The sequence below is a fragment of the Rhincodon typus genome, chromosome 17, assembly GCF_021869965.1.
Source record: "Rhincodon typus isolate 14 chromosome 17, sRhiTyp1.1, whole genome shotgun sequence".
Taxonomy (NCBI): Eukaryota; Metazoa; Chordata; class Chondrichthyes; order Orectolobiformes; family Rhincodontidae; genus Rhincodon; species Rhincodon typus.
In genome coordinates this window covers 40,919,455-40,945,323 of record NC_063348.1, presented here as the reverse complement: position 1 = coordinate 40,945,323, position 25,869 = coordinate 40,919,455, and the positions used below count along the sequence as shown (strand labels likewise).

Genomic DNA, 25,869 nt, shown 5'->3' with positions numbered 1-25,869 from the left:
CTATTTCACAACCTTTAGGCATTTTGGTTCAAGGCATATTCTCAAAGATCCATCCTTCATTATGATGTATGTTATTTAACTACATTGGTCGGTGTGCTCCTATACTCTTTTATCATGGTTCTATCTTGCTCAGTCTTGTCCAGCTCAATTTTCAATTTGGCTCTCGGGTGGATACTGCACTTGTGGTGGATCACTGGGCAGGCTTGTGTTCTCCATCAATTGCAGTATTGTAAAACCTTCCTTGAAACTGCCAATTTTCTCAAGACAGTCTGGATATTTCAATGTTAAGCCATGAATTGAACTGATGGGAAAAGGTTTTGAGCTTGATTAGTTGTCTAATTTCTGACAGGTTCCATGGATTGTGCCTAGTGTTAGGTCACAACATATTGTTAAACCTATAATTGCTGTCTACTTCCCTCTACATTTTTGCATTTCAGATTAATAAAATCACTTTATATTAAAGCAAGAAAACAAGTTGCAGTTTTAGATTTTACAGAAGTTCAAAGGAACTTCTCCAAAGGGAGAAATATTGAGGTTAATGGTGGCAGGGAGGGGTGCGGTCTCAAACATAAAGAAATGTACTAAAACTAGTCAGTATTCAGTTGCAGCCCTCCTTGTGAAACGTTTTAATCCATCAAATGACCTGAATTTGTGCATTTTCAATTTTTATTTTATATAAGCACAGGGGTTTGTAGTTGGTAATCTGCAAAAAATAAAGCAGAAAAAATTATCAATCTTGACATTCAGGGATAATGGATTTTTACTGCCCCTTATTAGTGAATAGAAATGCATGAATGGAGATATAGAATTTGAAAACAAGGCAGGAATGATTTGAAGTTATGTTCTTAGCATCAGAACAATTCCCTCTAGTAAGATTTCTCTAAAGAATGTCAGGAGTAGTGTTGGGTATCACCATCTTAGTTTCAGGCTGACTGAGGCCACCGACAATTGACTTACTGTGACCTTAACCTCTCGACCAAGGAATGGCAAGTCTTTTAGGTGTCAAAAGATAAAATGGGGTTAACTGGCATTAATAACAGGACTGTTGTTTGCAAATTGGACACAGCTTTCTGGTGACAGGTTTGATTCCTCCACACTAGAATTATTTAAGATGTTCCACTTAATTTGTATTTATGATACCACTTGTTCAAAACTAAATGGAGATCAACTATTATCTCGGTGACTGTGAGTTATGGAGATAGAATTAAAATAAGGAAGCATTGCTTGGGTTATTTAAGCAGTATCAGGTTAATATTAATTCAACTTGAAACCTTATGTCCAGGGACTGTTTATATCCTTAAACTGACCAACACTTAAAGGACACAGAAAATCCAAAGAACTTAAAATAAGAACAACAAAATATAAGCATGATAGGCAGTAAAGAACATAAATGGCCATTCAGCCCACTGAATTATCTATACTTATCCAATTAACTTAGCTGAGCCTACAGATGTATTTGGGACTTGTTTAAAAAGTTTTCTTTTAATCACTATTCTGTGCTTAATTCTATTTTGAGGCAATATTCCAGCTGAATCATCTTTTAAAAATCATGCTCAGGACGTGGGCATCGCTGGCAAGGACTTATTGCCCAATCCCTAATTGCTCTGTGATGATGGTAATCAGCCATCTTCATGAACCACTGAAGTTTTCCTGCTGAAGATGCTTTAGATAGGGGGTGCAGTGATTTTGACTCAGTGACAATGAAGGAATGGAGATATATGAACATGTCAGGATGGTGTGTGACTCATCATAACAGAAGTTGGAACTGTGTCTCCATGCTGCCCTTAAGGGTTTGTTCAGATAATAGAGGTTAAATGTTGCTGTACATCTTGTAGGTGATACTGTTATGACCAGACCCACGGTGAGGTTCCTCATGTTGTTCCAGTTCCAGGCAGAATACCCTAATTCACTCATCTGCTCAGTTGTTTGTAACCAGGTTATTTTAAAATGGATCCCTTCCCATGTGGATATTTTACTCTGAAACTCAAATGAAATTATGTCTTTAAAAGAGCTAATTTAGCCAGGTTTTCTAAAAGTAATAAAGAATGAGTTTGTTAATTACTAATTGGGAGTAGAATTAGTAACACGTATATTATATGCACAGATTAGAGGTAAAAGGTAAAACCAAAGGATAAAAGTTAAATAAAATTTATAGATCAGTCTTTGAATTGTTTATGAAGAGTGGCTAATTGAGCTTTGTGACTGTTGCAGTGACGTTACCAGTTGCATTGTTCAACTACCTCCATCAGTCTGTTCACTGACCCTCAACATCATGGATACCGTTACCCATTCTCCAGAGGCTGTTCCCTTGATAACCATATTCAAACTGTGCATAATTCTTTACTTGGTATGGTCAGCTCATTGAAATCCAGTCAGACAAAGGCTCAAATTTCATGTCCAAAATACTCCAGGAAGTCATAGGTAACCTGGGCATGACCCAGTGGAACTCTTCAGCAAATTGCCCACAGTCACAGGGTGTATTACAATGGGATCACCAGACCCAAAAAGCAATGATCAGGACATCCTCCTTTGGGTACCCCCATGACAAAGAAAAAGGACTAGATTTTCCTCTGTTAACCAGCAGGGCCTCACCCAGTGAGTCCACCAATTTTACTCCATTTGAATTAGTTTATGGGCACCAAGTGTTGGCCTCAAATGAATCATGAAGAGGATCTAGAGAAAAAGGGGGAAGTCTCCATGTTAGATTACACAGCAGACTTCTGAGAGTGACTCTCAAGAACCTGAGAAGTGGCCTGAGAACACTTGAACATCTCCCAAACAGTGTTGAAACAAAATGTAGACAAACATGCCAGGGCCCAAACCTTTCAACCAGGCGACTTCTACCAGAACCAGGTGAACCTTTAAAGGGCCAGTTCAGTGCTCAAATAGAGTAGCCAATAGAGGCCCTACTATCTGGTTAATTCTTCTCCTGTTAGTAATAAATAAATTCATGCTTTTTACTAATTCATGAAAATGTGCTCATTTTGGCTCATTTTAAAACATAAGTGCATTTGGGGCTGGGAGAAAGGTATTCACAAGGGAAAGGATCTAACTAACGGGGTGAGTGACTAAAGAAGTGGAGCCAGTTTATCCCTTCTCACCTGGGAGCTTAATAGTTTGGGGTAACTTGTCTGGAACCGTACTGATTTGAAGTACCTCACTCAGGGTCTGGCCATAAGAGTACACATTGGTCAACGTTCATTTCCCCTGTATCCCATTCTCATGCTTGAAACAGGCTTAGATTTTGATATTTGTAGGATACCTGGAACATGATTAATGAAATAACTCCAGTAGTGCTGTGGGACAAAATTGTCCTTAAGTGGACTAGCTGTAGCTACAAGGCAATGAGAAAGAAAATATATGATTGCAGTTCTTTCCCGAGAAGAAATGGTAGTTGTTATGCCTTATTAAATACCTGATGAAAGAGTATTCTTTCCCATTGGTAAAGAGAGATTAAGTAGCAGGCATGTGATTTTCTTTACTGATTACAGACCTAGAAATTACAGGTGATTATATTAGCAACTGAATGTTTAAGAAGCATGGAATTCCTGAGTCCTCAATATTATCACAGGTATTACTCATTTCTGAGTGGTTGATATTGTCATTGAAATAATGGAAAGAGTTTTATAATATAAACTTATTAGGTATTTAGCTGCTACCATTGCCAACTTTAGACATCAATAATCAAGTTTGGGGAATTTTATTGCTGTTTCAGTCACCAGTGTGTGCACGGTACAACCTCAACACACAAGGATCTCCACTGGTGCTGATTCAATTCCCAAGAGACTTACTGGTAGTTTGCAATGACTTGTAGCTAATACAATTTACTCATTTTCAAAAGGAACCATTAATTTAGTGAGTGGAAAACCACTCATCAAATTTAATGAATATGACACATACTAGTTCAAGGTGTTGGGTTTTGGTACAAAACATACAGGTACACAAACAGGATCAAATTCAATCATGGCAAACTCTTTCAGAACTGAGTCAAGATACAGCATTTTCAGACTATGGAGGCTTTGGATTATTCTTAAACAAGTGCATGAATAGAATCTGAATGTAAACTTTTTCCAGTCTTGAGGATATCAGGTGGAATCATGTAGGTGCCTCAGCAATGTTGCCTATGGTGAGATTTGTGGCAGAACAGGGTGAGGGGCCTGCTGAGGCCAATTGTAATGCCTCATCCCAGCTTTGATGCTTTTCATAGTGAAATGGCGAGTATTCAGTTCACTGATTGCCCTGAAGATGCTCCACGTTGGACACCGGGCACTAACATCTTAGGGCATGCCGCACGGGCACCAGCCATATGCACCTCACATCGACATACACTGGCATCCAACATGTGTCAGCCTCTAAAATCTCTCATGGCTCACCTCTGATCCACTTACAGGATGCTTCTGCACTCGGGTCGCACTGGAAACTGTCATTGCAATGCTGCAGTAAGGTCACTGTGCACTCAGGGACATGTACACAGCTCAAAGACTGGGCCAGGCTGCATCTCCACGCTCTTTCCTCACTGTCATAGCACTCATTCACTCTTAGTCTACTGAATGCTCGCAGCATCCCAGCCTTGCCTTTTTGCACTTTACCCTGTCAGACATGCAAGACTCACATTTCCTCGGTCTTGCCTTATAGTTTAGTAGACATACAAAACCAGGAAATTTGTCATGGTTGTCAGCAGGCCTTAGTCAAGTCAAGGGGAATAGCCTTCACTCAAGGAGTCCCAGCAGACACCAGTCCAGTGCCTTGGAAATGGTCGGTCAGCTACTCGGGGCAGTCAGAGCCAGGATGCTCTTCACATAAGGGGTGAGGAGCTGAACATTTGGGCAGCTCACCACCTGTCTTGAGTCTTTCTGCCCCAAAGGGGACTGTTTCCTCCAGGAATAAGAGAGGCGGATATTAAGGAAGATGATATTGGGTGGCACAGCTGTTACTTTTGGTGCAGATGGTCAGTGAGTGGGTAAGTAGCTCTGCTGGCATGCAGAGGGAGTGCTGCTGGGGTTGGGGTCAGTGGCAGTGAGTGGGGAAGATGTTGCATTTCTTGTGAACTTTTAATAATATTGACCTATAAAACAGCTAAATGAAACTACTCCACTGCCTAGCAACTTGTATGTGCAGTTAAATTAAACTTGCACCATATCCAGGGGGTGGTTTGCTACCACTACCCACTTTAGGTGCAGAGTTTTAGTGGGCCTACTCAGTCTCATGTAGTGGAGGAAAACCACTTTCAGGCCCAACTAAGAGGCTGTTGTATTGAACAAGAACTAGTAAGGACCTAGTTAAGGCTTACATTGATCAGATAGACACTGCCACAGAAAATGACGAGGACCTAGATGTCAGGTCATTCTTCCCTGAAATCCAAAGCTGTTTTGTCTGTAAATGCACATGACAACATCCTAGTGGTGATGCTTAAGGCTCTCTCAGTATTAACCCGTTCAGACCCCTACACCCGTTCAACAAATATGAATGCTTGCACCCAGGTTTACAAAGGAAACAGCTTATCCAAACTTGCTACACTATATATCCTGATGGATAGAGTGCCACCATGGCAGTTTACAATGCAAATGTAAAAATAATGGCAAGAATATATGACTTCAAGATGCATGCCAAATTATGGTATGTGAACTCTGTTCTAATAACTCTTAACCTCTCATTTTTCCCACCCTCTAACCCTATTTTCCCCAAATACTACGTTTGATTTTGGCTCACTGTTGTACAAAAGATTATATCATAACACCAGCCACTCCACCTAATTATTGTCTACATTAATCCAGCAGTCCTGAGCTTTGATTGATATTTGTGTTTGATGAAAGACTTGTACATATAGTTTGACATCTTTAGACTGGACTGTTCCATCACACTCCTAAGCAACTTCTTATGTTCTGCCCTCTGAAAACTTGAAATCATCTGAACTTCGCTGCTCATGTTCTAACTCACACTGAATATTGTCCCATTGTTGCTCACTGTACGACTGTAGCTCCCAATCAAACACTGCGTCAGTTTTAAAATTCTCATTCTTGTCTTTAAACACTTACACGTCTTCAGTCCTCCTTATCACAGAAACCTCCTCCAATTCTCCCCCCACCTGCAGAGATACCTGCACTCATTTAATTCTGGCTTTGAGAATCGTCACTTTAATCTCACATATTTGATGACTGAGTTTCAGATGCCTAGGCTCCAAGCTCAGGAATTCCCTTTGTCTCGCCTCTTCTCCTTTAAAATTCTCTTTTTACTTACTTTTATTATTTTATCAAATAAAATATAATTTTATTTAATTTTTATTTACAATGCTTCTCTGAAGTGTCTTGGAATGTTTTCTTACATTAAAGCCATTTAAAAAAACAGCTTGTTGTGGTGGTCATGGGATTTTAACTCTATACCCATGAGCTCCTTGGTAGAGTTCCAGAATCACTAACTTAATCCGAATCATATTATAAACTTGATATTTACCATGTCCATTCAGATAGTACTCAACAGATTAACAGACAGGAGTATTGGACCACAGTAGACGTACCAAGGTAGTAGCCAAACGTCGCTTTTTTGTATTCTTCCCAGGAAATTTTGTTGTCTTTGTTCAGGTCATAGTCCCTCCACACTTTCGCTACATTTTCATAAATATAACGTTTCTGCACTCGTATAATCCATGCCTTCAGTTCTTCAGTGGTTACAAACTGATCCTGGTTGGCGTCTATCCTTTCCACAATTTTTCTGAAAAAATACACAAAAAGCTTTGCACTTTTGAGTATATCCATGTCAAATGTGCAACACACACACTGACAATCAACAATTATCTCACTACGGTAATTGATTGTCATGCTTTTCTTCAGGTACTGACTCTCACAACATTTAGTCAGAGGTCAGCTTGAATCTATGTTAATCTCAGGCAGGAAGTTGTGTTCTTAAGAATAACTTCTGCTCACGACAAATACTTTGTGAGAACTCTGAAGATTGGTACCAGGCAGCTTGGTTGATGTAATTTGAGTTTAAGGGAACTTGGATATAAAGCCACCATGCCTATGGTGGTGAACAATTCAGCAGTACGCAGTCATTACTAGACAGCTACAATCTTAGACACCAGATCACCTTGGGAAATTATGTTCTGATGCTGTACTTTAAAGCAACAAGGGAAGGGAGGAGAGTCTCGGACTTTGCTTTGGTGAAAGGCATCATTAATAGCATTGACATGGTATCAAAAACTTGAAAATGAATAGTCCAACATAAAATTTTGATTACATCAAAGAATATACTCAAGGCAAATATGTTATGGTATTACAGAGACATGACACCTACCCTCAGAGCATCCCACCCAGACTCATCCCCCTATAACTCACCTAATCTACACATCCCTGAACACTGTGGGCAATTTAGCATGGCCAATCCACCTAGCCTGCACATCTTTGGACTGTGGGAGGAAACAGGAGTACCCAGAGGAAACACATGCAGACGCGGGGAGAACATGTAAACTCACACAGACAGTCGCCCAAGGGTAGAATAGAACCGGTTCCTGGCGCTGGGAGGCAGCAGTGCTAACCACTATGCCATATTTGAAGCTCAAGTACCACAATTTCATTCAGATTTTCAGGAAAAGTGTAAACCAGTGGCCTTGTTTATTAATTTATGGCTCTTTTATCACGGCAACTGATCTTTAGTTCTTACCTTTGGGCCGAAGGGCCTGTTTCCACACTGTAGGGATTCTATGATCTATGATCTATGATCAGTGCTGAATTTCTTTTGATCATTTTAGATGGAGAAAATGATAAAAAGAAGTAGTTATACAATGATATGGAGATTCCAGTATTGGACTGGGGTGGACAAGGTCAGAAGTCACACGACACCAGGTTATAGTCCACCAGGTTTATTTGAAATCACAAGCTTTCAGAGCACTGTTCCTTCTTCTGGTGGAGTGAAGAGAAGTACACAGGCACAGAATTTATAGGCAGAAAGATCAAAAGATCGTACAAATGGTGTGAGTGGAGTGTCGACAGGCCGAATAACAAATCTCTGCAGGTGATCAAAAATGTCAGACGGTGCGAGTAGAGTGTCATCAGCTGAATAGCAAGTGAAGGGATGACCTATGATCCAATTAACTGAGACAGAGAGATAATTGCAAATGAGAAAAACAAAGTGGTGCTGGAGATAAACCAAATAGCTGGAAAAACATGATAGATATAAGAGTTGCATGCCAAGGGTCTAACCAAAGTAGCAAGTAATCCAAAACTGTGCAAACTAATTAAGGTAGAGAGATCATAACAAGTTACCAAGGTGATGGTGTCAAAACAGGACAGTAAGGAAGACTATACAATAACAACTTGCCGTCTCTACCTAAGTAAAACTCCCCAAGGTCCTACACTAGAGCTTCAGCAAATAAAACTTGACATTTAGCCACATTGAGATTTCAGAACAGGTAACTAAAAATCTGGTCGAAGAGCCAGGTTTTAAGAAGCATTTTAACAGAGAGAAAAAGTGTAGAGACGGAACTGAGTAGGGAGGGAATTCAGGGCATAAAATTTACGCAATCAAAACAATTAAAGTCAGGGATGCACAAGAATCAGAATTGTAATAGCAACCAAAAAAAAAGCTTTCATTTCAATTGCTCTTTATGCAATCTATGGATATTTGAAAATCTGCTGCCAATTAAGTACTTTGAAATGTTATGTGGTGAATGGGTCCTCCAATTTTGTGCAGAGTAAACTCTGGAAAATGGCACAGCGTTAATGATCAGGTAATGTGCTGTAGTGATTTTGGCTGTGAAATAAATCCTGGAACTGCCTCCCTAACAACATTGTGGGTTTACCTACGACACATGGATTGCAACGGTTCAAAAAGGCAGCTCACCACCACCATCTCAAGGGCAATTAGGGATGTGTAATAAATGCTGGCTCAGCCAAAGCCCATGTCCCCTAACTTCATTAAAAACATAGGCATTGATTTCAAAAGGAAATTGGAAATTCCAGGGACACAACTGCACAGCAGGGATGAGACTAAATAGTTTATTTTACAGAGAGTTGGCAAGAATGTGAAGGGCAGAGGCCTCCTCTGTGCTGTAAATAACTTTCCACAATTTAAAATTCCTTTCATTTGCAGCAGTGAATAGCAGCTGTACAATAGAACAGTTTATATTTATATAACAATTTAAATTTCAAAACAGTTCACAAGAATGCTTGAAAGGAAATTAGGTGCCAAGCGATGTTTAGGACAGATAGCCATGATCTTGGAGAAAAAGGTAGGTTTTCAAGAGCACCTTAAAGGAATAGAGAGAAAAGTAGAGATTTTGAAAAAGGTTCGGGAAGGAAAATACAAAACGAAGGGCAAAGGCAGATGAAATTGTTAAATATTAGGATTGACAGGAGAGATTGAAACGATGTCAAACCCCAGCCATTCCTTTGAAGCCAAGCACATTGGATGGCGGTTTTAACCACATTACTGGATTAGCAATCTAAGGGCTTTAGAGATATAGGTTCAAACCTCACCACGGTCACTGACAATTTGCATTTAATTAATTAAATAAATTTGGAATAACAAGCTAGTATCAGTGAAGGGGACCATAAAACTACCAGACTGAGGCAGGAAAGATGCTATCTTTATCTGATCTGGCCTATGTGGTGTGTGTCCAGCTTTACAACAAAGTGTACAGTTGCTGGAACGGCCTAGCAAGTTACTTAAATCTATTCAAAAAGGTGGTACACAACTGTTTTCACTAGAGCAATTCACAATAGGCAATAAGTGCAGCTCTACCAATGAAATTCAGGTCCCCTGATTTTTTTTTTCTTTTATTCATTCATGGGATGAGGGCATTTCCACCAAGCCAGCATTTATTGTCCATTCATAGTTAACCACATTGCCCTGGGTCTAGAGTCACATGTAGACCAGACCAGGTAAGACTGGCAGTTTCCTTCCTGAAAGGACATTAGTGAACCAGATGGGTTTTTTCAACATTTGGCAATAGTTTCATCGTCATTGTTAGACTCATAATTCCAATTTTTTAAATAGAATTCAAATGCCACCATCTGCTATGAACTTTATTTAGGTCTCTTGAATAATAATCCAGTGATAATACCATTATGCCATTGCCTCCCCAAATAGGGGAAAGAATAAAATCAGACATGCCAAAGTGCTCTTTTAGTGCAGTGGTAGTTATCCTACCTCTGAGCCAGGAGGCCTGGGTTCAGGTCTCACCTTCTCCAAAGTATATAATAACATCTCTGAATAGGTTGATTAGAAAATGTCTAAAGTTGGCCATATATAACCAATGTTGCATCTGATCCCATTGGTTTCCTCAACAAGCACGTAGTTTTAAAATTCTGCCAGTTATTTCCCTTCAGTTTTGACTTTCACCAAGATTTAAAGTGTTTCCGATCACTGAATTATACAGATTAGTTTTGCAATTCTTGCTAATGAGACGTTTTTGAGAATATCCAAACTATACTGAGAATGCTGGATGATATAACCTTGTTATGTTATGAACAGTCTCCCTTAATTCAAGATTAGATGGATTGTTTTGGAGAGGTGGGTGGGACTTCCTGCAGAATCTACCCAGAGGCAAGCCTTTCTGAGGTCAAAACCTAACTGAGAGTAAAGTACACACAATAGTAGGATGAAGGAAGCCTTACTGCTGTCCTGAATGCGTTGTCAGGCCAAGAAATTTGAAGAAAAATAGCTATAACCAGTCCTTGGCCAGGCAGAAACAAGGGCTGCTTTTAGGTCAATTACCACACAGTAAGGATGGAATCCCTGTTCAGGCAAACAAGAATGTGAAGAGTTAAAGACTACAGAATCCCTGGAGGATCTTTGCAACAGGCGTCAATTGCTGATGCTTACAATTGTTGTTTGAAGGGAACATTTTTTTTAAAAGAAAGAAGGACATTGGAATACTCACTCTTGTGAAGCATGGAGAAAAGATTATATTAAATCCAGGAGGAGTTTTGGATTTTAATCACAAGATTACATCTCTATAGAGCATTTGATGCAATGTTTAAAGGTGGCATTGGGTTTTCAATTGTGTTCACAAGTTAATTGGGACTAACTTTTCTGTAATTTTGTAAATTAGCTGCCTGCTAAGAAATGTTTAGTTGATTTTGATTTTAGATTGTTTGCTACAGTAAAAATCTTAACGTAAAATCCAAAGTTTGAGAAGATTTGTAGCTCGGGTTGTGGATGCGGTTGCAGACATGCTCGCCGAGCTAGTGGGTTTGGTTGCAAACGTTTCATCACCCTGTTAGGTAACATAGTCTGTGCACCTCTGGTGAAGGGTCGGTGTTCTGTCCCGCTTGTTATTTATGTGCATCAATTTGTTGGGGTCTTTGATACCATTTCTGGTTCTATTTCTCGGTGATTTGTACACAGGGTCTAATTCAACGTGTTTGTTGATGGAGTTCTGGTTAGAATACCAGGCCTCCAGGAATTCCCTGGTGTGGTTCTGTTTGGCTTGTGTAATTATGGATATGTTGTCCCAGTCAAATTAGTGTCCCTCATTGTCCGTGTGTAGTGAAACAAGTGAGAATTGGTTGCGTCTCTTGGTGGTTAATTGGTGTTTGTGTATCCATATTGTCAGTTTTCTTCCAGTTTAGGCCTACATAGTGTTTCTCACAGTCCCCGCATGGTATTTTGTGTATTATACTGGTTTTGCTGGTTTTCTCGCTTCTATGGACTCCCCAAGGTACACAAATTGGGGACCCCTCAGACCCATTGTCTCACTACCTGGCACACCAACATATAGACTTGCCAAAGAACTACAACAGAAATTGAAATACTTAGTGGACACCACCACCCACTCCATTAACTCATCCCAAGAATTCCTCAATATTATCAAGGACACCAGGATAGAAGAGGACACAGTGATGATATCCTTTGACGTAACAGCACTATTTATATCTATAAACATTGACCTAGCCAAAGAGACAATTGCCAAACTACTGGACAATCAAGTAGGCAGGCACCCCAGGACACCAACAACATCAATAAGGACACCACCATGAAACTACTAGATCTGTGCCTCACAACCCACTTCACCTTTAACGACGGCATATACAAACAAATCAACGGAACACTAATGGGATCCCCAATATCAGGACTGATTGCAGAAGCAGTAATGCTAGAAGGGACAGCGCTCCCCACTCTGCAACCCAAACTTTGGGTCTGATATGTAGATAATAATCATGATTATTAAGTGCACAAAACTAGAAGAAACCCATCGACACAAACAACATCCTCACTGGGAAAATATTCACAAAAGAAGAACAGAACAGCAACTGACTACCCTTGCGAGACATAATGATAGAATGTAAGAACAACGGGGAACTCCAGATTAGTGTATATAGAAAGACCACACACATGGACCAGAAACTCAATTATACTAGCAACCACCCCAATGCCCACAAACAGAGCTGCATCAGGACACTATTTAAATGAACCACACACATTGCAGCCACCTGGAAGTACACAAAGCAGAACAGGAGCACCTATATGAAGTCTTCAAAAAGAGAGGATATCTGAAAAGCACACTCCACCATTTTCTCTGAGACAGACCACAACGGGAAGACACAACATGACCAGACTCACTAATCACGCTACTGTACATCAAGGACAATTCAGAGATGAACACAAGACTATTCAGACCTCTAGGTATCAGGGTTGCCCACAACCAACAATCACCCTATGACAGCTACTGACAAACATAAAGAATTGCATACCCAAAACCAGCAAAACTGGTGTAATATACAAAATACCATTCAAGGACTTGTGAGAAACATTACATAGGCCAAAACTGAAAGAAAACTGACAATACAAATACACAAACACCAACTAGCCACCAAGAGACACAACTAATTCTCACTTGTCTCACTACATTTGGACAACGAGGGACACTAATTCGACTGGGGCAACACATCCATAATTGCACAAGCTAAACAGAGACACATACCAGGGAATTCCTGGAGGCCTGGTATTCTAACCGGAACTCCATCAACAAACACATTGAATTAGACCCTGTGTACAAACCATTGAGAAACAGTTCCAGAAGTGGTATCAAAGACCTCAACAAACTGAGGCATATAAATAACAATTGGGGCAGAACACCAACACTTCACCGGAGGCGCACTGACGATGTTACCTAGCAGGGTGACGAAACGTTTGCAACCAAACCCACTGGCTCGACGAGCATGTCTACAACCTTGCGTAAAATCTAGTCATGTGATTCTGTGACATTTCTATCTCTTTTTAAAAATTATTAGTCACTACAGGAGTCGTAACAACTTGTCATCCCCAAATTTATCTGTCATAATAAATATGTGTACGGTCTTCTAGAAAATGTACTCATCGGAATTAAAGTATTTATCATTGTTAAACATGTATCATTATCAAACATCAAACAGTTTAATGCAATGTGAGGTTTTGAACTTTCCCAGTGCACTAGCACAGCAAAATTTTTTTTAAGAAGTCAGAAATATAAATGAAATGGAACAAACTTACTTCTTTAAAATTGCTTCAAAACATCATCAACAGTAACAAAGGGATTGAAAAGGGTAAACACATACAATGGAGTTGTAGTTCCATCCACCCAGTGGCGATAGAGTGGGTATGAGTGTATAAGATGTTGAAAGGGTCACATAAATTATAGCAGACATGAGCCATTGACTTATTTTGTATTGTCAACATTTACGATGCGAAGAAAAATTGGAAGTTAAACCATGGATCTTCAAGTGCATTGAGTTGTCAAGGAATGAAGAGAGCTTGGATAAGTCATCAAGAGGTTAGAAAATTTGTTCTATATCAAAATGCACACAAAATAATCAACACATAAGTGTTAACTTATTGCGCTGTATGATAGAAATGAAGTAGTTTGCATATAGTGCAAAAGAAGTTACAGAGTTAATGACATGGAACTAAGAATAGGCACTAAAGAGCTTTATATTTTGGCTAAGGACACTAAGTTGATTACTGTAACCTAATACGTATGGCTCTAAGTCTCATTTTGCTGAATAATCAGAGAGTGCATAACACATGTGTCACAAGAATACCTTGCTATACTGGTGCCACACTTCTAACTGTAAGCTATATTTCTGTCTTCTTCTAATATAGATGTGGCACAGTTGAACAGCAGAGCTTAGGGCAAATGTTCTACTTTGAAGGATGTCTCAAATTTATGTACATGAATTCAGAACCTTTGATGCTTCATCCGCATTTTGGTCTGATTTTGCATCAACACTCAAGTAAACAAATTCAAAATCCTTGCTGGACTTGACTCCAGAACAAATAGCTTGGGATCCCCATTAGAAGATAACTTCATTCCACATTAGACTCACCCAACTTTGCTCTCAACTAAAGTCTCACCCTGACTTATAATTGTTGTGAATGTAACCTAAGTCTCTGGATTTGGAGACTATTACTGAGTAGATGGCTGCAGTAAAAGCAAAGTGTATATCTTTGAGGCACCCCAAACATATGCATGCCAAGTTTTATTCTAAATCAGGTTGTGAGTTGCAAACATGCCAACATGAAGACAGGACTCACCAATTTTTCCATTCATTCTGAAAAAAAGTGTACATGCTTATATTAGTAACATACTGCAAGATTATGGACAATTAAGCAACTTTTTCTACAGAATATAAAACAAGCACAATGCTAATGGTTACACAATGGAGGTCATTCAGTCCAAAATATTCATGCCAGCTCTCTACAGGAGCAAGTCAATTAGTTGTATTTTCCTACCTGTCCTGATGTACCAGATTTCTTTTTTCAGATAATTATCCAATTCCCTTCTGAAAACCACAAAGCAACCTGTCTCCATCTCACACTCAGGCAGTGCGCTCGAGAGCCTAAGCACATGTTGTGAATAAATGTTTTTTCTCATGTTGCCTTTTGTTCTTTTACCATTCACCTTAAGTCAGTGCCCTCTGGTTTTCAACACCGTCACCAAGGAAAGCTGGTTTCCCCTATCTACCATGTCCAGATCCATCAACCTTCTTGTCTCTAAGAAGAACAACTTGAGCATTTTCAATCTACTATTTAACTGAAGATCTTCATCCTTGGTACCATTCTCATAATTCTTTCCTGCATCCTCTTGAATGTTTTCATATCCTTACTATTGGACACATTACTCCAACTCACACTGAATTAATATTACTTAAAGATTCATCATAGCTTCTTTAATTTTGTACACTCTGTTCCCATTAGTGTAGGACCTCAAAGTGTCTTATTGACTAATTCTCAGGGTTCTAGGCATTGTTTGAGTCAAACTCATTGAAATCTTTCCCGAGAAGTAATGATGCATCATTGCTTGTTCTGGTGATGGTCAATGAGAAAGTGACAAACTTTGAATTTGTTCTAACATACAAAATAATGCATTTTATTTTTATCTAAAAGAATATTTGCAGGATATAACAGAAGAATCGGGGGTGGGGCAGAAGGTGCAGGTAGTGCCAAAGTGGTAACATCACTGGTCCAGTAATCCAGAACTGATCAGTGGGCACTGGTTCAAATCTGACTTGAATACATCAAAATCTGGAATGTAAAGCTAATGTAATGGCAATCATATAACCACCATTAATTATCATAAGAATCCATCTGGCTCATTAATATTCTGTAGGGATGGACATCTGCCATCTTTGCCTGGCTTCACTTAGTGTGACTGCAAACCCACAACAATGTAGTGGACTCTTAACTGCCTTCTGGGCAGTAATGCAGGCCTAACTAATGGCATCAACATTCCATGAACAAATAATAAAAAAAAAATTGCAAGATCTACATCTAGCCTCACTGGATCGTCAAGAGTGAGAAATATTGGAAAATCCAGTGTCTCAAAATGAATTTCCATTAAGGAGTATGTCTGGCTCTCCGCTATTCATTGTGCCCAGTTGATCCAAACACGAAGTCAGTGAAACTTCCTTCTTAATTCACTTATGGTGAAAAAGCACCTTGAACATGATTACACAACATCACAGCTCTCAGCTTGAAGGAGGAGAGCATAACAGGGAACCTCCAAAACACCATGATCCTCAAGAAAGGAGATAAGGCCAATTGCGGTAACTACATCCCTGCTGTCAACCACGGGGAAGGTCCTTGCAAGAACTCTCCTCAATTACCTCCTTTCAGTGGATGAAGGCATCCTTGTAAAACTACAGTGCAGATTCCACCCAAACAGGCACCGTGGCCATGATCTTCACAGCAAGACCCATCCAAGAAAAGTGCAGACAGCAGTAGCAACCTCTACATATTGCCTTCTTTGACCTCATAAAGGCCTTTGGGCGGCACGGTGGCTCAATGATTAGCACTGATGCCTCACAGTGCCATGGACCCAGCTTCAATTCCACCCTTGGGAAACCATCTGCGGGGAGTTTGCACATTCTTTCTGTGTCTGTGCCAGTTTCCTCCAGGTGCTCCGACTTCCTCCCACAGTCCAAATTTGTGCAGGTTAGGCAGGCTGGCCATGCGAAATTCAGGGTTACAGGGTAGGGTGCTGGGTCTGGGTGGGATGCTCATTAGAGGGTCAGTAAGGACTGCATGGGGTGATTAGCCTGCTCCCACACCGTAGGGATTGTATGGTTCAGCTCTGTCAACCAAGAGGGCTGATGAAGCGCCTGCTCAAATTTTAGTGACTGCCAATTATTGTCACCATCCTGTCTGCTGTACAATGGAATGCAAGCTGTCCTCCTCACTAATCGATCCACCACAGACCCAATACTTGCACAAACTGGGGCCATCAAAGCAAAACTCTTCTTCATCCCTTTAGATGCAACACTCCAGTCCATACCCTTGAAGATTCTTGCTGATGTGGAGTTAATCTACAGGGTGAGCGGGAAACTGTTCAAACTGCATCATCCCAGTGTTACCAACCTTCCTGTATGTGGAAAGACAAGGGCAATGATACTTCAAATTCCTTGAAAACTATCACCAGCAATGCTTGCATAAAGTCATGCAAGTCCATTGGCAGAATAAGCACTCTAATATCATTATCTTTTCTTAGACCAACATTCCCAGCAACAAGGTGCTGCTTAAAGTCAATGAGCTAAATAGACAGGCTATGTCAACCATGTGCCTGACACTACACTTCCTAAATTAGCTCTCTACACAGATGAGGGCAAAGGAAACACTTCAAAAAAAGCGTTCAAAGCCTCCTTGAAAAAATGCAATATCCCCAACAGCTCATGGGAACCGCTAGGCTAAAACCACCCAAATTGGAAAAGAAGCATCATCGACAAGCTCAGAAGAAGGTCAAGCACAAACAGCAGAAGAAGAATGCAAAAACCCAAATGTCCCACCTCCCCACTTCAGCAAACACCACTGCCCTAATGGGGTGTTGAGGAAGTGAACAGCAGAGAAGATCTGCTGAAACTTTACAAAACTCTGGCAAGGCTACAGCTGGACGATTACCTGTAGTTAGATCATTATATCTTAGAAAAGATGTGAAGGTCCTTTAGAGGATGCAGAGATTTCCCAAAGTGGTTGCAGGGAGTGGGAGTTTTAATAACAATATTAGATTGAACATACCGAAGAACAAAAAAAAATTCAAGATTTGACATGATGAGATAAGATAAATGGGGAAAATCTTTCATTAACTACTGGTACAAGGTCTAGGGACACAGGTTTAAGGTTTTGGGTTAGAAATGCAGGAGGGATATGAGGAAGGGATATGAAGGGATATATGAGGGATATGTTTTTGCACAATGTGTGGTAATGATCTGGAACTGAAGGGTGGTAGAAGCAGAGATATCAATGACGTCAAAGGAAATTGGATGGGCACTTGAAGGAAAGAAAATTGCAGTGCTGCAGGGAGAAACTGGGGAATGGGATTGACTGGATTGCTGCATGGAGAAGGGACATGAACTCAATGGGCTGAAAGACCTCATTCTGTGCTGCACTGGCTCCATGATTCTACAATGAACACTCCCAGCTATTGGTCTCTGCAACCTCACTCAATTTTACGCAAAAGAAAGAGAATTTTCCTATGGCTATAAAAATAGTAGCATCCAGAAATGGTTTAACACCTGCAGCAAAATAGCAGATAGAAGAATGATCATGAGTTCATTAAGGGTTAATTCACTGGCGACATCAGTACAAAGAATGAATTGCATAGATAAGCTTTTCATAACCTCAAGATGTCCCAAAGAGCTTTACAGCTATTGTGGACTTTTGAAGGGTAGCCACTTTGCCTACTCCACATGATATCAATTTGCACACAGCAAGCTCCCAAAACAGCAATTTGATAATGACTAAATAATCCATGTCTAAAGATCGTTTCTGTGGAATAAATATCCACCAGAACACCAGACAGAACTTCCCTGCTGCTCAAAGTAGTACTATAGGATCTCTTCACTCAAACAAGAGGGCAAAAGTGGCCTTCTGTTTAATATTTCATCTGATAGACTGTACTTCCACAACACTGCACTGGAATGTCAGGTTGGCTTACATTGTTCAAATCTCTGCAGTGGGATGTGAATCCAGAATTTTTTTGATTCAGACCCGAGTATGGTAGTACTAAGCCATTGTACATGAATCTGCATTCAAACTGCTTGAATAGACCATAGTCAATAGCATTTAAGTTCTCAGATTCCAATGTTTGCTAATTTCGTACTTCCAGTACCTACTATTTATTGTGACTAAGCAACGGTACCTACTGTGTTTACAATGGCCAACTGACCTAAAACGTTTAATCCTTTTGAGTTGTGTTATATTTTCTTCCTGTTGGTCAGCACTGCAAATTAGTCCTGTAACTGTATGCTAGGGCATTAATTACTTTCTCAGTTTATCTGACTTGAAATGCTACAATTCTTTCACTAGGTTTTACAATATACTGAGGTACTCATCAAAGAAATATGACATAAAAGAAGTAAATCAGTGACAGACAACATTGTTAATTGTCTACAATGTGTGACCTATGATCCGAATTATCTTTAGATTATCAATTTGAATTATCTTGTGGCTCAACTTTGTGATTGTCATGCCAACAGTGTCCATTTAAATAGTGCATTTAATGTAGTAAAACATACATTGTAAGTATTAGAATAGGTTACTAAACTTTGTTTGAAGAGGTAGGTTCATAGAAGTATCTTAGATGAAAAGGTGGAAAGGTGTGAGAATGGAAATCTAGAACTTGGGGTCCAGAAGGCTAACAGCACAGCTGCAAATGGTAGTTTAACAAAAAATCAGGGATGCACAAGGAGTCAGAATAAGGGGATTGCAGGGATTTTAGCAAAATTCAACACTGGAGGAGATTAGGGAACTCAGGAGTGATGAAGTCAGGGAGGGGTTTGAATATTGAAATGAGAAGTTTCAAACTGAGGTGATAGCAGATTCAGATCCAATGTAGGTCACAGAATACATGTGCACCAGAAATTTTATTGTAAATTATTTGGAAATGTTGCAAATAATTTCTTGAGGCATACTAGCAGATTATGGTAATGTATTGTGTTGCCCTTATTACAAGTCATGTACTGTTTACATTAGCTGAATTGTCTCTATTCGCTACAATGCAACAATGAAAAACAATGAAGATAGTTTGAGTGGTAAATCACGGAAGGGAGAATGAGTACCCCAGAGATATCTAATCTTTAGCCAATCTTTCAAAGTGCGACTTCTTATATGTACACTCTCTAGTTTTGATCTCTTATTTTGCAAAGAAGCAACCTTTCTACATCTACCGCAATGATATTCAAATCAGACATACATAGATTTTGGATACTTAGTAAATGAAGGGATTAGAGGGTAGTGTCAGAAAGTGGAGTTGACAGAGAAAGTCAGCTGTGATGTTACTGGAGGGCATAGCAAGCTCAAAGAGCCCAATGGATTGCTTGTGCTCCTATTTATTATGGACACATCAAATCCTTTCAGATTCTTAAAGCCTCTGTTGAGTCATCTTATTTCTAGAGGGGGGAAAAAAAAGCAACATCGTTCTATCTTCCAGGTATCAGCCTTTTAAATTAGTCTGTCCCTGGAAATATTAATGAGGTAAGATTGCTTGCAGGCATGACCCGAGCCTAAATGAAACACGAATAATGTTGCTGAGGAGAAAGTTCTACAGAAGTATATGATGACTTCTCACTCACCAGTTAACTTTTAGACACAGGTTTAAAAGCTGTGGGCAGCATGTCAGCGTGGCACTAAAGGCTTAAATTAATTACAGAGAGGCTTCAGAAGTTTCCAATCTGCTTGGCCACATTTTACATCTTACAGTTTCATATGGAAACAGTGTGCAAGGTTGGAAAAGGTGTGTGTCAGATCTCCCACTGAGATATTAAATTCATTTTGCTGAACATTGCAAAATTTAAAGGAAATAATTTCATTGCACAATGCAGTTAAAATTTTGAAACTAATCACTGTACCTATAAACTACTTTCAGCATCTCTTTCATTCCATGTCTTGCATGAGGCTCAGTTCCCTTTATTTTCTTCACTCAAACGTGGGCATCACTGGCTTGGTCAGCATTCATTGACCATCCCTAGTTACCCTTGAGAAGGTGGTGGTGAATTGCCTTCTTGAACTGCTGCAATTTATTTGCTGCAGCTACACCCACAACATGGTGAGAGAGGAAGTTCCAAAATTTTGACCCAGCAACATTGAAGGAATGGCAAATGATTTCCAAGTTGGGATAGTGAGTGACTGAGAGCAGAACATCTTGGTGGTGGCGTTCCCATGTAATTGCTGTCCTTGACCTTCTAGACAGAAGTGGTTTTGGGTTTGGAGGTGCTAATGATTAACATCTGTAACCCTGTTTGTAACACTATAGCCTTAGATTCAAAAGACAGTGAGTTCAAACCCCACTTCAAAGACTCCAGCACATCATCTACATTTGAGGGAGTGCTACACTGTTAGAAATGCCCTATTTTGGACAAAACATTAAATCAATGCTCTAGAAAAATCACGTGAACTTTCCAGGGCTTTTGTCCAATATTTAACCTGTTCTGGATCATTCTCACATTGCTGCCTGAGGAAGTTTACGACTTGGGTCCTGCATTTCCTTAACATTACGACAGTGGTTACACTTCCAAGGAAGCGTTCCCCTGTTTGTGAGGAGGCTTTGGGCGTCCTGAGGGCAAGGGGGTTCGATGTATATATCTGATATCTTAGAAGTTAAGGAGACAGCCCCAAAGTACATTCAGAAGCAGTTAGTCACTGGACAGACGCCCACTGCCACGTTTCTGTGTGAACAAGACATTTCTCTAAAGACACTGCCTGCTGTTCTTTTGGGAATTGTGTAACAGCAGCAAATCGCAAAACGAAACTTTGCGAAGGAGTTTGGAAACTAACGTTGCGCCGTTGTTTTGAAGTAGCAGGATTTATAACCTGACTGTGGTTAGTAACAGTTCACCTGCACGTTTACTGTAAAGTTAACTGGACAGAAACTGGTTTTTAACTTTAAACGTGGTGATAAACGGAATTTCAATACGCTGAAATTAACAGGGAGCTAACATCTAACCTTGGCTGCATGTTTTAAGCTGGTGAAATTGGCAGCCACAGCTGACGAGGGGATCTGGATATCCAGTTCAAACTCGGTCACATAGCCACGTCCCAAACTTACCGCAGATTTTCCACGCTCTCCGCCGGGGTCAACTGCTCGAACGTCTTGGCTTCTTCCTTGCCCAAAAAGGCCTCATGGTCGTACTGGAAGTTTTCCGAGTCGGCGTGTACCTGATCGCTGAGCTGTGGCTCTTGATGGACCCGCTCGTGTCTCAAAGTGGGCTTGGGGCAGCCTCCGGCCACGTAGAGGAGCAACAAATAGAGCAGGCGTGGGTTCCTCATCTTGCAATATCTTGTAACGAATGAAACCTGCAACAAAGATACAAACAATTCTATAAACTTCAGCTTTAATCAATCATTACATTTTCTCTCATACATGGAAGCAAATTTCAAATACCTGTTTGAAACAATCCCCCCGTTGATACTTTGAGCGACCGCCTCTTCAGAGCTACGCACAAGATTCTGTCCCATGTAAGTTACAAATTTATTTCAAACCCGACGGCTAACGCCGTCCCCGCCCCCCTGCTCCGCTTCATGTATCTGCCTTTGATGTGGGACTGAGCCACTCAACATTCCGATTGCAGTTTAGCCAGCCGAGTGCGGTTTTGTTAAAGGGCTTCCGATTGGGGAGAGGGCGTGTCCCCGTGTTGAGGAGTTTGAACTCGCCACGTTGCAGGGTTGCAAGAGCAGATTTCGTTGACAGTCACTTTTTAACGCTTTTTCCTTTAACCCAATACCTAAAATGCAATCGTTTGTGTCTGTTTTCCAATACGTTTTTGTTCCTTTGCAATACCTTCACATGTAAAAGTGAAATAGGATCTTGCGTGGTCACTGTGGAATACTATTTAGATCGAACGCACTCGTGTTGCTATCACAAGAGCCATTAAGTTTTTTTTTTGACTTTCCATTTAGGAAAATGTTATGTTCATTATTCTTTAGTTGAAACTCAAACGCCCACAAAAGCCAATATATAAAAGAACATTGCACATAATCCCAATTCTCTGTGACGCTTGAGATATCGTATTCCGCATAGGGCATAACAGACACCAGGCGAAGCTACGATGTAAAACAATCTTTAAAAAGAAAGTAGTAGGAGTTGTTCAGTTTATCCCACCCCAGGAGTTATATTGTTCAACAAGTTGTTAATGTATCCGAGCAACCAATCTCTTATCAATGAGTCTGCAACGGACACAGAGGTGAAGTGAGGAAAACCCCGAGTGATGGAGAGCTTTGGGTACCATTGATCTAAAGTCACCTGTTCCTCGCAAGCTCACTATACAGTTACAAATAGGCTGGACTCCAAAATATATTTTTTGTATGAAAGAAACCTATACATTTTGCATTTGAGTATCTCAACAACTACTGCCTGGTATCTCTGACCTCCATAATCATGAAATACTTCCTTAGGCTAGTCATGGCCCACATCAACTCTAGCCTCCCAACCTGCCTCAAACCCCTGCAATTTGCCTACCAGCAAAACAGGTCCTCAACGGATGTCATTTCCCTAGCCCCACACTCATCCCTGGAACATCTGGATGACAAGGATACCTATGTCAAGTTCCTACTCATTGAGTACAGCTCTGCCTTCAACACCATAACCCCTACCAGACTAATCTCAAAACTCTGAGACCTAGATTTCGGCTCCATCCTGTGCAACTGGATCCTCAGCTTCCCGACCCACAGATCACAATCAGTGAAGATAGACAACAGCACCTCCTCTATGATAGTCCTCAACACTGGCACCCCACAATGATGCGTTCTCAGCCCCCACTTGTACACCCACAACTGTGCAGCCAAATTCCGTATGAACACCATCTACAAGTTTGCTGATGACACCACCATGGTAGAATGGATATCAAACAATGATGAGTCAGAATACAGAAAGGAGCTAAAGTGTTTGGTGTCGTGGCACAATGATACCAACTTCTCTCTCAATGTCAGCAAAACAAAAGAACTGATCATTGACTTCACGGAGAGTGAGCAGCCTGATGTTCAACAGTCTCTACACCAGGTTTGGACTTTTCAGCCAACCTGTTGGCCAATGTTTCCTGCAGTGAGACAAATAGGAGACATTTAATATAATGGAAGCAAATAGAACAGCAGCTAGTGGTGATGCATGGGCAGGAGAAGTGGTGAGGTATCTCCAGTGAGTGAGTGAGTAGGAAATACAGAGGAGAGGAAGAGTTAGTAGTTTGAAAGGATGATGACAACTGATGAGTGCATATAATGCATGCAATCACATTCAAGTGAGTGATGGCCTGCTGAGTGTGAGGTAGCAGAGAGAGGCTGGTGGCACTTGCCTTTGCATAACACTTCTGCCTGCACTGCTCGGCATTCCACTTCACCAGCAACACATAAAAAGTGTGAGGTGATTCATTTTGGAAGGACAAATTTGAAAGTAGAATACAGGATTAACGGAAAGATTCTTGGCAGTGTGGAGGAGCAAGGGAGCTTGGGGTTCATATCCACAGTTCCCTGAAAGCTGCCACCCAGGTGGATAGAGTTGTTAAGAAGGCAAATGGTATGTTAGCTTTCATTAATAGAGGGATTGAGTTCAAGAGCCGTGAAGTTATGCTCCAGCTATACAAAAGCCTGGTTCGGCTACATCTGGAGTATTGTGTCCAGTTCTGGTTGCCTCATTACAGGAAAGATGTGGAAGCGTTGGAAAAAATGCAGAGGAGATTTACCAGGATGTTGTCTGGAATGGAGGGAAGGTCTTACGAGGAAAGGTTGAGAGAGCTAGGGCTTTTCTCTTTAGAACGATGAAGGATGAGAGATGACCTGATAGAGGTGTACAAAATGATCAGAGGTATAGATACAGTGGACAGCCAGAGCCTTTTTTCCTAGGGTGGAGGTAGCTATTACGAGGGAGCATAGTTTTAAAGTGAGTGGAGGTAGATACAGGGGAGACGTCAGAGGTAGGTTCTTTGCTCAGAGAGTGGTAGGGGCATGGAATGCATTGCCGGAGAGGGCAGTGGAATCAGCCTCATTAGGGACATTTAAGCGGCTATTAGATAGGCATATGGATGATAGTATAAGATAGGGGTGGAGGTTAGATAGACCTTAGGTTTAGGGTAAAAGTTCGGCACAACATCATGGGCTGAAGGGCCTGTACTGTGCTGTACTGTTCTATGTTCTATGTTCTAACACGGCACTGGCCAGGGCTATAACTTTGGTTCAAGGCTATGCGTATTAAGGGGTGACCTCTTGCAGTTGGTGACTTGGAAATGACTGCCCTCCTTGCCACCTCTCTGACCACCAGCATCTCCTGGTCCCTGTCTGTCAAGTGGGAAGCAAGCTTTCCCTTCCTCTGGGCCATGTTCTGTATGTTGAGGCTTGAGCGTCACAGTGTGTCATCTGAAATGGTGTGCAGCTGGTGCATATTTGTGTATATAGTGGGTATAGTTTCAGAGATGTGTTCACTGGGAGGACCCTGCAGAGGCAAGCCTCTGTGACTATGGTTCCCTAAGAATTATGGCTATGAGCTCAGCTGTATCATGAGGTAAAGGGAAGAAGTTTGGATTGGAAAAGAGTCTCCAAGCCATGGTGGATGGGCTGCCATGAATCTCACTCAATGAAACATTTTAAACAAAAATGAGAAAATTCTGCCCATTAAATGATATTTTATCTCATCGGTTTTTGCATAGCTTAACAGCCAACAACTTAATTGTCATGTCTGTCTGCAAAACAACAGTAACAGAGCAATTAATGGGTGAAGCACTTTGGAATGTCCTGGGAATGTGAAATCTCAAATATAAATGCTGTCTGTTCATTTTTCTTTCATTTCACATGATGCATATAAGATTATTAATCATTACGCTCATTTGTTAATCAATGATCATAATGTGACATCTGAAGAAACAGGATTTCATATTCAGATACGTGAGCCTGTTCCATCATTCAATTAGATCATGAATTATGTTAAAAATCACTAATCCACCTTAATATCGAACAAAAATTAATTAATTTCAATTTTGAAACTTCAATTAGCCCCCAGCCTCAGTAGAATCATGGAAGTAGTAAATTATAAATTGTTACTATATTTTATTTGAGAAATGCTTTATGAATCACCCCTGAATGGCCTAGCTCTAATTTTAAGGTTATGGTCTCTTTGTTCAGGACTATCCCACCATGAAGCACTTTGTCTACTTACCCGAGTTCCTTTGGGTAGGTTTTGTGAAGTGATTTTTGCAAAAGTGGAATGAAATAATATGGCTGGCGAATTAGTTTGAACAGCAATACTTGGACTTAAAAATTTAGGATGTGCGTTCAGTATTTGACCAGATACAGGAGGTAAAGCTCTCTTCTATCTTGAAAGCTGTTAAACATTTTAAAGTTTGAGTGCATTTGGCATTTACAGCACAAACCTGCCCAAATACTTGACCCAGAGATAGTAGGAACTGCAGATGCTGGAGAATC

General features: G+C 40.5%; 1 protein-coding gene across 2 annotated transcripts in view; it reads right to left on the bottom strand.

Moving 5' to 3' along the window:
* Positions 1-22,010, bottom strand: part of rcn1 (reticulocalbin 1, EF-hand calcium binding domain) — a 43,806-nt gene extending 21,796 nt beyond the window's left edge. The window contains exons 1-3 of one of the 2 annotated variants that reach the window (XM_020511046.2): positions 21,848-22,010; positions 21,512-21,759; positions 6,515-6,708 (exon numbers count right to left, since the gene is read on the bottom strand). In XM_020511046.2, coding sequence (XP_020366635.2) covers positions 6,515-6,708; positions 21,512-21,732 — 415 coding nt within the window. In that variant the 5' untranslated portion in view covers positions 21,733-21,759; positions 21,848-22,010. Of the gene's footprint in view, positions 1-6,514; positions 6,709-21,511; positions 21,790-21,847 lie in introns of both variants that reach the window. The other variant, XM_048607387.1, reaches the window with a different exon arrangement.
* Between the last annotated feature and the right edge of the window lie 3,859 nt (positions 22,011-25,869).